Raw genomic sequence first — 12,871 nt, forward strand, 5'->3', positions numbered from 1 at the left:
GAGAGTCTTAAAATAATAATTGAGAGAAGAAATATATAAGGATGATGGAATAGGCAAAGATGTTTTGGTTCAAAAAACATGACCCATAAAATACAAGAAACAATAGCAAGTATAGAGGACATTGTGTAAAACTGAAAAGTTCTTCAGAAAAATTATCATAAGTGTATAGAGACATGGGAATGGGAAAAGAGATATGTGGATTACACATCGGAGAAGAACTTAATACTATGAACCCATCTGGTAAAGCTGGACCAGAATTATGCACAATCACTGAGCACATAAACATATACACTCACCAATGCATGTAGGTAAGGAATCATTCCACTGCGCCAAAGAATTGGGTACAGTCTCACACCTAATGGCTCTGGAGCCATGGAGAATGTATCCTGGATTACATTCAAAAAGGACCAATGAGCCAACTGCAAAATCATTGCCAATCCTTCTTCCGAATCTTGGCTCGGGCACAGAACTGCACTGTGTAGAGCTTGTTCTAGGAACGGCTGCATAGAAATAAGGTGATTTAATTTCATAGTTACCAGACAAGTATAGATTTTAAAATGTAACTTCGTAAAGAGACTCAAGGAAATCTTCTGGGTTTTGTTTTTTTGTTTTTTTCATAATTAGAATTACTAATTTTAACACATCTAAAATTTTTAAGTTTAATAAAAATAAAATGTAATTTAAAGTGAATATAGGCATTTAAGATATTTTTGTCTTTTATCCTTTAAATAACGTCTCTCTTTTGCTTCATCAAATTCTTATCAATAAAATGAAGTAATTTTATTTAGTCATTGCAATTTACAGTTCAAAAATGAACATATAATTTTTTTTAAGTTTGGATTCCCAACTACAAAAAGTAATTTAGTATGTGTGAAATACATTCCAGTTGTTTTCTGTAGTGGCTATTATTGTGATTGATTAGTTATTTCAAACATGTTTACAACCTTAATAATCAAAGTATGGTTGTTTCTATTGACGTCAGTAATTACAGTCAGGTTAAGTAGAACATAAGTCAGACAGATTAACAACAATATTTGTTTTAAATTCATCAATCATATGTAATCAAATTTGAGACTGATTTTAGAATTTGTATGCCCATCAATTGTGCCTTTTGGGATTTAATAAAGTAGAATGATAACAGGATGTTTTTTCTTTTTAAAACACATACAAATGTAATTAAAGAGATTGACAACAGCCCAAAAGAATGACATGGTGAATTCCAATAGATTAATCCCTCTGGTATGACTTGAGGAAATGCACGTAAGTTTTCTCAGTGCCTTTGAGGATGCACAGTACCACAGTTGTGTTACAGGGGAAAATACTATGATAAAAGAGTTTATGCCATAACCAATGGAAAAAAATGAGATGAGGGAATTTAATAAGAATAATGTCACAAATGTTTATATATTTCTTATTAAGAAAGTGAAAAGTACTTTTGAGAACTAGTACATGATCATATAAAATTGATTTAAAATACCTCAAATGAGTTTTGATTTAGTTTAATGATAAAACATTGTCCATAAAAGGCAAGAAAAAAGCAGGAAAATTAATATTTAATGAGCAAAATACTTAGTAACTGTTCAGAAGTTCAATTTTACTGAGAGAATGAGAAAGCATATTGTTTACACAGAGCAATGTTTGCCTTAACTAAATAAATTACAACAAATGTGGATATGTTTAATTTAAAGTGAAGGACTATGAGGAAAATTAAAAAAAAAAAAAAAGAAGAGTCAAGAATCGTAAGGACTACATAAATGTTTGGAATCAGCATGTTGGAACAGAAGGAAAATCAGACATTTAAATTGGGAAAAGTGATGGAACAATGCATTCTTTTTAAAAGTTGGTCAAACAACAATGTTCCAGGGAAAGAATTCATGGGGAGGGATCAGTTTACAATTACTTAAAACAACTTTCCTCTTTCCTATACAGTTATGAGGATAATATTGGTCAACAACTGAGCACAGCATGGAAATTGACATCATTCCTTAGTGTGTTTCTAGACTACAGTGTCACTTACCTTGATAAACAAAGTGAAATCCCTTAGCTGTTATGGGTCCAACTGAAGTGAATCGAATTGTGATCTGATTACCTGAACTCAGTGGAAGTGACTCTCCTACTCAACAAAACAAACACTCAGATATCATAAATAATCTTCATTCAGTAAACCTAACAAACTACATAATTTTACACTGTCATTTGACAAGGTCAAATTACTTTAAAATAGCCTACTGCTAGCAACATACTTCCTTGGGTTCAGCTTCAATTGCAATCTTTTTTTTTTTAACCAGAAAGCTTCAATTACATTTTAATACATATGTCTCATTCTTAAATATTTTATATCTTATGAAAAAGCACAGATTGTGATTAAGTATTGTATTTATTTTATTACAATCCTAGAAAATAATTCAATTTCTGTCAAGCGCATTAATTACTATTAAATTGTGGTTTTATTATTAATTTAAAAAGTTTATGGTACTGCTAACATGGATGAAATAGATCTCAACTCTCTCGAAAATACTAATCAAAAGTCAGTCTTTAAGCAATAGCTGATGAATGGCAGTTCTATTAAAGGATACCTGAATGGGATCCCGAGAGGGAAGATAACAGAGGAGACTGCTGAGTTGGCCCATCAAACACCTCAACAACATCGTGGAGTGATGTCTGGAAAAATACAAACTGGCCAAACACCACTGAGCAACAGGAACCAGGAGAAGCAAACCAATCACCAACCATTCAAAAACAAAAACAAAAAACAAACAAACAAAAATAAAATAGAAAGAGGAGGAGACAGAGAACAAAGTATTACAATATAATAGTCATCTGCATGTTTTGTTTTGTATTTTGTATTCTCTACCTATAAGTGAGGATCGGTACAAACTGGATTTTGGCACATGTATTTCAGGCCACAAAGACAATGACCATGATTTAAGGCAGTAAAATTTTAATACTATATTTAGGAAGAAAAGGAATATCACATTTAATTTAATCAGAAAGTTTGAGGTTGTCATTTAGTATTTATCATAACTACTTTCAGATTTTTTTATTCTGACTAGTTTTATTTCACTTTGTGACTCTCTTTTTAAAACACTTTCTCCTCCTTTAGGTAAGAAAGATTTTAATATAGTGGATTTTTAAAAGATTGTTCTTAAAATGTCATTCCATTATAAACAAGAGGTATGATTTAAATATTTAGCAGCAAGATTCTATTCAGATATAGTGATTAGTTTATACTGTGTCAAAATGACATCTGAACATTTATCATGACTCTTCCAATAATATGAACAGAATTTATGATTCCTCAGCAACTAAAATATTTTATATTGTCACAAAACATTACTTTTTCATGGGGAAAAAAACAGTTCTGAAATACTTGGCCAAAGGACTTTGTGAAAGCTGATTATTTTTGTTCCCATTTTACTTATCTGTATTCATGTTATAAATGCACATCAAGAATCTGTCCCTAGAATCAGAAGCTAAGAGTTTCACAGCAGAAGGTCATTCATATGTTATGTTACAAAAAGAAAAATGTAAGAACAAAATGAGTAATGATAAAAAAAATCTTAGGATTTTGCATTGAATAGAAAAACTATGGACTTAAACATTGCTGCATTGATTCTAGTGATACATGGACAAGGTAATTACGTGTATTCAGAATCATATGATCCTTTCTCAAGTATAATTGAGAGGTATAAACACAAGTACATTTTAGTGTTTCAAGTTCATTTTCTACAATTCAAATCAAAGTTATGGACATCTTTGACAGTTATGTTTTACACAGTTCAGTACACCTGCATCATGCTGAGTCTGGCCTAGGAACACAGGTGTAGACATCATATTGTGAACTTAGATATATTCATTTTCTTTTTAGTATGAAAGAAATAAGCTGGTGATACCAGTCCAGTTCTTTGTAAAGGAAGAAGAAAATGAAATGGAGAAGGGGGAGGAGGCGGTGGTGGAAGAATTAAAGGAAGAACAGGAGCAAGAAGATCATGAGAAGGAGGAAGAGAAGGAGGAACTGCCTGCCTCTGATTTTCAAGTTCTTGGATTAAAGATGTGCCACCACCACCTGGCTTCAGACTTCTTTAAAAGATACTGAGTTTGCTCTGTATCCAGGATATTTCAAAAAATATTCCAAAAAGAGAAATGAAGGTTATATTTCACTTTATGCCTTAATAATCGGTTTAGGATGATTATTTTTAAATGTGGCTTTAACTTGTTCTAATATAATATAGATATTCCCCATTGCCTTATAAAGTGGCCAAAAAAGGAAAAGAACAATACAAAACAAAACAAAATTCTTGTCACAAGAACACTCGTATATCAAATACAATGTGTCAAATATTCTTCATTGATAATGTATTTTTTCCTATAACAAATTTTGAAATTACTTTTAAAAACTTAAAGTTCAATAACTTTTACTTCTTTGTCCCTTATTATCTGGCCTATTTTAATATGAACAACTCTCAATTTCTAAGTAAAGCACTATAGTTTTTATTATTAGAAAAATAAATCATTTTATTTCTATTAAAACTATGCCCTTTCTTAGCTCCTTTCTCAATAGAGTAGTTTTATATAAATATATTTTATCAATTTAATATTCTAAGAGCAAATGTGTCAATGACACTAGTCACTAGCATCTTAGGTTTCATCTACTTAGCTAAGAATGGATATAGAGAAGGCTTGTTCAAGCACTGGTGTAATAAACACTTAAAATTTGCTACAATTCAGAAATGACACCAGATGGTTGAGAAGAAAAGTTAATGCGATTTTTCACCAGGGCAGTGAGCAAGTAACATTTTAGCAATATTCTAATTCTGCATTAATGTAGAGTTCTAAATTTAAATTAAAATTGGTGTTTATAAAATTCTTTGAAGAAAATATTATTATATCAGAGATAAAATGATAAAAAATGTGCTTAATGAAGCATTTGTAGTACAAAATATTAGTAATTTTGATCCAGACCTGATTTCATACACATTGTCAGAATACTCGTGAAATACACTAATGCTCAGAAACAAACTCTCCACTTTTATCCAGATGGTTTTATTATATTTGCTTTTGACAATACCATACATGTATATGGTTCATTCTGATTACTTTCTCCTCTGTCAATACCACTCTCTTCCTTGTTGTTCCCCTTCCCATGTTCATGTCTCTTTCTGCTGTGCAACCTGTTGAATTTCATCAAGGTCATCCATGACAGCATGGGTGTGGCAGTCCATTGCAACAGGATGTAGACACCAGTGTCTACTCTGCTGAGAAGAAGCCATCCTTCCAAAGTATCTATAAATAGTCAGTGGTACTCATATAATGATAGGATCTGAAGAATTCCTCTGCCATAGATGTCCTTTGACATGTCAAGTCTTGTGTAATACCATTGCTTGGAATAAAAGATGCTGTCAGCTTATGATTCTAATGACTTCACCATATGCCCAGAAGTTATCATTTTAAGAATGAAAGGCCTGTCCTAAGGTTTACTACCTCATTTCATGCATACATATCTCAATTCACTTAGTATTCACATGTGCAGTCAACAAACTTCTCATTTGTATCTAAAACATTCTGAATAGGCAAAAACAGTCTTTGGCTGATTAAAACTAATTAAGAGAAACCACAGTTAATACATTAATGTGGTAGACTATATTTACTGGATATTGTTTTTGGTAAGCAAGTTGTCTTAAACACCTGGGTCATGCATTTTTACACAGGTAGGGTATATTGTTATGATCACTGTTGTGTGAGTAGACCTGATTTGTTTCTCTGAATGAGCTCATTTTTATCTATCTCTGTTATCTATCTCCTATATTTCAATTGACTTGTCAATCATCCATACTTCCAATATATTAATTCTGTTTGGAACCGCCATTAACATTTTACTATATCCCTCACTCTTTGAGAGTTAAATGAAAATTTTAATATTTATTTCTGGGAAATATAAAAACTCCCTCTTTTAAATCATACTTTTCAAACCTGATCTGTGTACTGATGCCTCAGTCTATTGGCTGGGCCATTACTTTATTCCCAGAACTCTTAATCTTTTCTGTAATCTCTGGGTTAATTAGTAAGCTCTTTGGTGTCTTTTGGTATACAAGCAAGAAAAAAAAAATGACTGGCACTTACAAGCAACTTGCTTTCTTCCCTCTAAAGATGGGAAGCATTTTGCTACACAGTGAAAAGTCAGGCTTGTAGCATCAAGCAACTTCTTAAAATGAACAGGGTTTCATGGAATTTTCTCCCATTTTAAAAATAACAGATGTTTATGGTACTAGTTTAACTATTTTGTTAAAAAACATTCCTTTAACTGATTTTACAAGTACTACTAAAAAAACAAAAAAAACAAAAAGGGGAGGAAAGAAATGCTAGTAAGATAAGAAGTGAATATGTAAAATATGCCCACAGATAACAAATTCTGATAGGTAAACCTCCTTCTAAAGCTCTTATTTTCCAGAGATTTTGCTCCAGAATAAACATGAATGTAATTGGACTTAGTTAATTCCATTCTATCATATATTGGGAGTGAGTTAAATGCTAAAGTTGAAAGGGTCATCCAAACAAACAGGATCCCTGCCCTTAGGCCCCATTAACTATATTTGCTTAGTGAAATTGCAACAGGCCTTTGTTCTGCTTATGAAATGGTAATAGATTCACTGATTAGATTAATTACAGAGCAAACAGCTCCAGCAAACTTAGAAACATCTTTCCCTGTAGATTGCTACTGTGTTAGTGCTTTAAAGCCAATCTTCGAAGCACATCCTCTAAAAATCTGCCATAGGGGATATAGGCCATGAGACCTCCAGGGTACCTTTAAGAAATATAGCTTTGTTTTGTTGTTGTTTTGTATGTTGTTGTTTAATTCTTTTAAATAGTAGTTAAAGCATTCCAAATCACTGCAAGCCTGGAGACCAGATGTTCTTGGCAGGATGTTTCCTTCAAGTTGTATATGTTCTAGTTCATATACTCATCCATAAGCAGCAAGTGTAGGCTGTGCGAAAATGTTCTATATATCGAACATACCAAGGCTTCTTTGCTAGTAAAGCAACATTCAATTTGTCAAGACAATCAACCAAGATGCAGAATAGTTGTTTTCTCTTCAACAGTAAACCCGTCAAATGCATTTTTCCTAGTCAGATTCATTGAACTTCATAGACTTAGCCTGTTCTGTTTAATTAAAGCACTCTAAATGCAAATTGATAGGTGCTGTCATAGTGCTTGGATTGACAGAAAGAAATTAGCATAGCTAAAGTGCAGAATTCTCAGGACACAGCAACCATCAGCCTGTAAACATTGCTGAGCTGCCTGGAGTCTAATGCAATACAATCAAATGGGCTACTGACCACAGGAGTGTGCATTTGCTTAGAACACAAAAGGAGAAAAGAAAAATTTCAAGCTCATCTTTCCACTGAATTCTGTCTTGCAATATTGCTAACATGTCCTATTATTGGTGGCAAACATCTTCATGGGCAAACTTTAATCAAATCTCACTGAATCCTCTAAGGAGAGCTTGATCTCAAAAAAAAAAAAAATCAATCAATTGGGTTTATCCTATCCTACCGTCAATATCTGATCACTATTTACACCCTGCTGTCACCGCAGTAGTATTTGCTCATCTTATTTCTTCAGTAACACATGTAAATGGTTCAGCCAGACTATTTAGAAGTTTCTTATGGTTTTCACTTGAGTGTGTTTCTTTCAATTCTCATCCCATTACTTGGCTGTTGGTTCCCATACATCCGTGTGTTTTAATTCGGGCTTAATTTCTCTATCAGCCAAACAATTTTTACAAATATGTTACTATAATTTGAATTTCTTCAATTATTTGTGTTTGTCTGTGTGTGTGTGTGTGTGTGTGTGTGTGTGTGTGTGTGTGTGTATTGGCACATTTATGGAAGCCAGAAGTCAACTTGCAGGAGTTGGTATTCCCCTTCTGACATGGGGTCCCAGAGATAAAGATGGCATTTATTCTTAGCAGCAGGGGCCGTACTCACTCTGCCATCTTGACAGACACTGCTCTTAAGAAAATCAATATGTTTTTCTCAACGCTGTCTAAGTGGAGATTTTCTGAATTCAGATCCCATTTTTGTGCTATCAAAATAACTAGCTACATGCAAAGAGTCTCGCTGATTTAGAAATTAATTAGCCTTAAATAAGGCTAATGAAATAAATACGGACATTATTGTTATTATTCAGTGATCAGAACCTTAGTTACTGAATTAAACATGAAAATGAAATTTATGCAATTGGAGAAAGTTTCCCTCACTACTTACTGTCTTTTTCCTTTTTCAAAAGGAAGTAGTTCTGAACACCACAGTAGCATGAGAAGAGGAACAAGGGGAGGGAGGGAGGGAGGGAGAGAGGGAGGGAGGGAGGGAGGGAGAGAGAGAGAGAGAGAGAGAGAGAGAGAGAGAGAGAGAGAGAATATATGTCCATGATCTGGCTGAGGCATCATTAAGGGATGCAATCCGCCCTCTTCTATAGAAAGCAAGGAGTGATTAGAATATCTGAGAAATGAAATGTACCAGTTTGTTTAAAACTAGTTTTGATAATTTGTTGGGCAGGAACAGAATAGCAGGCTCTCTGGGAACCAAGGTTTTAGAAATCAGGTGAGTAATGGCATATGGCATATTATTTATGAGGCAAAGACACTAAAGTGACAAGGCTTTGCTCTGTGGAATAAGTCTGTGCAACTGGGATTATAGTGTAACTTAATGGCAGAACTTTTGCTTACTGTATATGACTCTCTAGGGTCAATGCCCTAGCACAGCCAGAAAAGGATGAAGAAACGGTAAGTCCTCAGTACTTATAGATGAACACATACAGAATGTTCAAAGGTCAGTATTGTCTTGGGTATTCTATAAAGATGACTTATGAAGAGTTCTAGAATCAACCTCTAGATTTATATGGATAAATCGAACAGAAGGAATAAAGTTCATTACTGTACTGGCTGATTTTGTGTCAACTTGACACAAGCTGGAGTTATCACAGAGAAAGGAGCCTACCTTGAGGAAAGGCCTCCATGAGATCCAGCTATAAGGCATTTTCTCAATTAATGATCGGGGGGGTGACGGCTTGTGGGTGGTGCCATCCCTGGGTTGGTAGTCTTGGGTTCTATAAGAAAGCAAGCTGAACAAGGCAGAAGCAGGCCAGTAAGTAACATCCCTCCATGGCCTCTGCATCAGCTCCTGTTTCCTGACCTGCTTGAGTTCCAGTCCTGACTTCCTTTGATGATAAACAGCAATGTGGAAGTGTAAGCTGAGTAAACCCTTTCCTTCCCAACTTGCCTTTTGGTCATGATGTTTGTACAGGAATAGAAACCCTGACTAAGACAATTACCTTTTCTGTCTTTACTTTCCTCATCTGCAAACCAGAGTTAATAAAATGACACAACCTGAGAGACTTAAAAAAATGAACCCCATTAAGGATACATGCAAAACAATCAAACAGTATCTGGAACATAGTAATAAATATTGCCTGTAATTACTAATAACTCATTCTTGCAAATGGGTTTGCTGCTTATGTAATCTGACATTTCTGACCAATACCTTTGGTGTTTGATGTGCCTGGCTCATCCTTAGTATTTTAAACATGCATGTTTAGAACAAATGACAGGACTGAAAGGATTAGATATGTTTTCTAGCTATTTCAACCAAGATTAATTTCAATTTCAATTTCAAAAGGTCAATGTACTTCTCTGTCCATTTGGTTTTTTATTTCATCTTCTAAAGTGGGAGAGAAAAATGATAATTTTCAGTTTTCTATTTTGCTTAAAAACACATGATAAGAAGGCATTCCATTTTTTTGATTTTGTTTTTGCTTTGCTGTAAACACATTGAAATTCCATTTTACAAAAAAAAATGCTTTCATATAGAAAAGAATCTGGTATGTATACATCTTAGCTCAGTTTTCAACACATCTGTTCTTTTGATTACAAAATCTACATAGCCATTAAGTTCTGGGGTTTCTATTGATGACTCTATTACTCACTCAGCTGGTTTGTTATTCTGTTTAAACATTTCCACCCTACCTTGTTTGCTGAGCATGAACTTTACTTACTGACACACAAAGGATGATAACACACATATACCCACACTACCAGAATTGAAACTTAGAGGCAAATCACTTTGCAGTTTGAACATCACTTGACTATGTATGAGAGGGACTGTTGATGTCATAGACTACTACAAAACTTGCTTAGATTTATATTTAATTTGCCTCATACTTTTATTTTGATTATTATTTCAGAGAGCTACACTACACATAATTTGTGCATCTAGCTTGTGTGGTCCTATGTATGCAAAGAGATTTCTTTTACATAAGTAACATACATGAAAGTCTCTGATCTCTGTGTTCGAAAAGTACTTATTATAAAAATTGCTCAGTTGGGTAGCTCTTGGTTTCTCATTTAAAACTAATTACAACGTATTTGATTAAGACTTCAATTTTAAAAACAATAAGAATTTACTATTACAGTTTTTGTTTCTCTCAAAAGCATCAAAAAGGAAGAAATCAGCTACAAATGAAATCAATGTGCTCCTTATGCTTCAATGACATCTGTGATTGTAAAATTTGAATAGAAGTTGCATTCATTGATATAACAAAAACCAAAACTCATTAATATTTTGGAAAGTTATATTCTTATATATCAGATCCCAGAAACTCACAGCACATATTATACTAAAATAGAAGTGAACTATTAGTTCATGATGAGATGCTTGTTCCTATTCATCACTGTCATAAAGGGGAGTCATATATATACGATATAATGATCTAAAGCCTCTTAAAATATCCTGCAGAAGCTTGGCATTGTCCTAGGTATTAGTGCCAAATATTCCACATGGCAAAATTCTAGAAGTGCCAGGTCTACAGTTCAAATGCACAACGAATGCATGCTCATCAGCAAATAAAAGATGAATTTCTTCACATGACTTCTATTTGCAGTAATAAGCAAGTAAAGATGTTACTCAAAATATACAATTTAGACTAGTAGCACCTGTGTTATAGCTGTGCACCGCCCCCGAATATGAGTCTAGTCAGAAGTCTTGACAGAAATTTGAGTACTATGATCTCGCTCTTAGCAATTCCTTGTGTAACACATTAACAAATTCAGAACTAGGGTTACTGACTAAATCCATAGTCAACGTTTAGGTTTCTGTGGAGCAGGCTTTCATTCTGTACCTTAACCATTTGCCTTCCAATAAAAATTTAAAATTCTCTACCTGACATTTTCTAAACATGTAATCACTGTCACTAAAATTCCTATCTCACATCTAATATACTTCAACTTTCTTTAACTATTCTATGATTGCATGCCTATTCAACTGTAAACAAATACTTTATCTATATTTTGTAGCTGTAACATTTCACCAACAGTTGAGAATTAATCTCGTGTTTAAAATAATAAAAGAATAATAAAAGTATACAATAAGATGCAATTTTAATATCTGTTTTAAAAATTAAAACAACAAGCAAGATAAAAAGTTTGAAAAGTTCCTAATTGTATCCACATTTTTCACTTCTGACTCCTTTATAATCTGGATGAAACTTTTCCCCTACATTTTGCTAAAACATGACTGCTAAATTCCAGGTTGGGAATAAAGATGTATGTCAAAAGACATTCTCACAATGATGATAAATTAAATTGCTAGGATATTTTTATTACTACTATTTTCAGCAAAAATGAATAATTAAATAAACACCAATGAATTTATCACCCTCTTATAACATTAGGATTTTTGCATCTTGTTTTATTTGTTGCTTCTTCTTTCTTTTGTACCAAAAGTTTAATATAGCTTTAATCAAGCCCAATATTGTATCCTTCTCCATAAGCATGTGTTGCTAACCAGCAAGCTAACAACCATCCTACATTTATTCCACTCGACAAAATGTAGAATAATTTATTTAATACTCATTTTGTATTCATAAATTCCCCCATTTTCTTTAAAAATAAACACTTGTTTTGTTCTGTTTTTGTTTTGTATGTGCGTGTGTGTATGTGTGTGTGTGTGTGTGTTTATAATTTGATCAAATATGGACCCATACCCCATACGTTTCATTTGGCTGACGTCGGGAAATTTACTATTACTGTAAAATTCCCAAACTTCCTATTAGAGTTGTTTTAAATTATGTTCATGTATTTAGTGTGTATATGGTGGGACGGGATGGATGGGTGTGTTTATGTGCATCTGTGTAGCTGTCAGAGGACCACCTGTGGATGTTGATTCTCTCTGTCTACCATATAGATCTCAGAAATCAAATTCAGGTTATTTATTAGGTTTTATGACAACTTTCTTTACCTGCTGAAACCTGTTACAAAAAAGAGCCTAGTCCTGCTCTTTTATGTCATATATTTATAAAATTTTTGGTATGTAAAATTATTAAAATAGGATAAAGTCAACTGGACAAATGTCATTACCTACCCTTTTCTAAGAGTTATTTTTAAGAAGCCAGCTATCAATGATGGTTTCTGTCTCAAGGATACATCTGTAGGAAAGTGGGCAATAGTAAGTCCTCTCAATAACAGAAACTCTGATTCCCTATTGTACATAGGTTTTGACAGAGTGTATGCACTGGCTGAATTCTGTCACTTGGCTCTGCTCTCTGCTTTCTCCGCATCTCTCTCACACCTTCACAGCAGACCAAAGACCCTAAATCCCTCGATTCTCAGTTACAATGCTGGAAGAGTCTTTATTTTGCAGAATTCAGAGCTTTTTTGGAAAACAGATGGAGCGGTCATCAGAGAACATCATTTTCAAAAGATTTCAATGCTTAAAAAATAAAATAATCGCTAAGAATTCATGAACTTAGGCTTACCAAGTTCAAGAACTAGCCTTAACATGCTTGTAGATCTTCATAACCAAAATAAATCCAAGCAATT

General features: G+C 33.5%; 1 protein-coding gene across 3 annotated transcripts in view; it reads right to left on the bottom strand.

Annotated features, from left to right (window-relative positions):
* Csmd3 (CUB and Sushi multiple domains 3) overlaps positions 1-12,871 on the bottom strand; it is a 1,130,934-nt gene that overhangs the window by 162,922 nt on the left and 955,141 nt on the right. For 2 of the 3 annotated variants that reach the window (XM_028765583.1, XM_028765593.1), the window contains 3 exons: positions 2,577-2,690; positions 2,018-2,113; positions 297-500 (listed from right to left, as the gene is read on the bottom strand). In XM_028765583.1, the coding sequence (XP_028621416.1) occupies positions 297-500; positions 2,018-2,113; positions 2,577-2,690 (414 nt within the window). The remainder of the gene's footprint in view (positions 1-296; positions 501-2,017; positions 2,114-2,576; positions 2,691-12,871) is intronic. The other variant, XM_028765601.1, reaches the window with a different exon arrangement.

This window comes from Grammomys surdaster, unplaced genomic scaffold, assembly GCF_004785775.1.
Source record: "Grammomys surdaster isolate TR1022 unplaced genomic scaffold, NIH_TR_1.0 63, whole genome shotgun sequence".
Lineage (NCBI taxonomy): Eukaryota > Metazoa > Chordata > Mammalia > Rodentia > Muridae > Grammomys > Grammomys surdaster.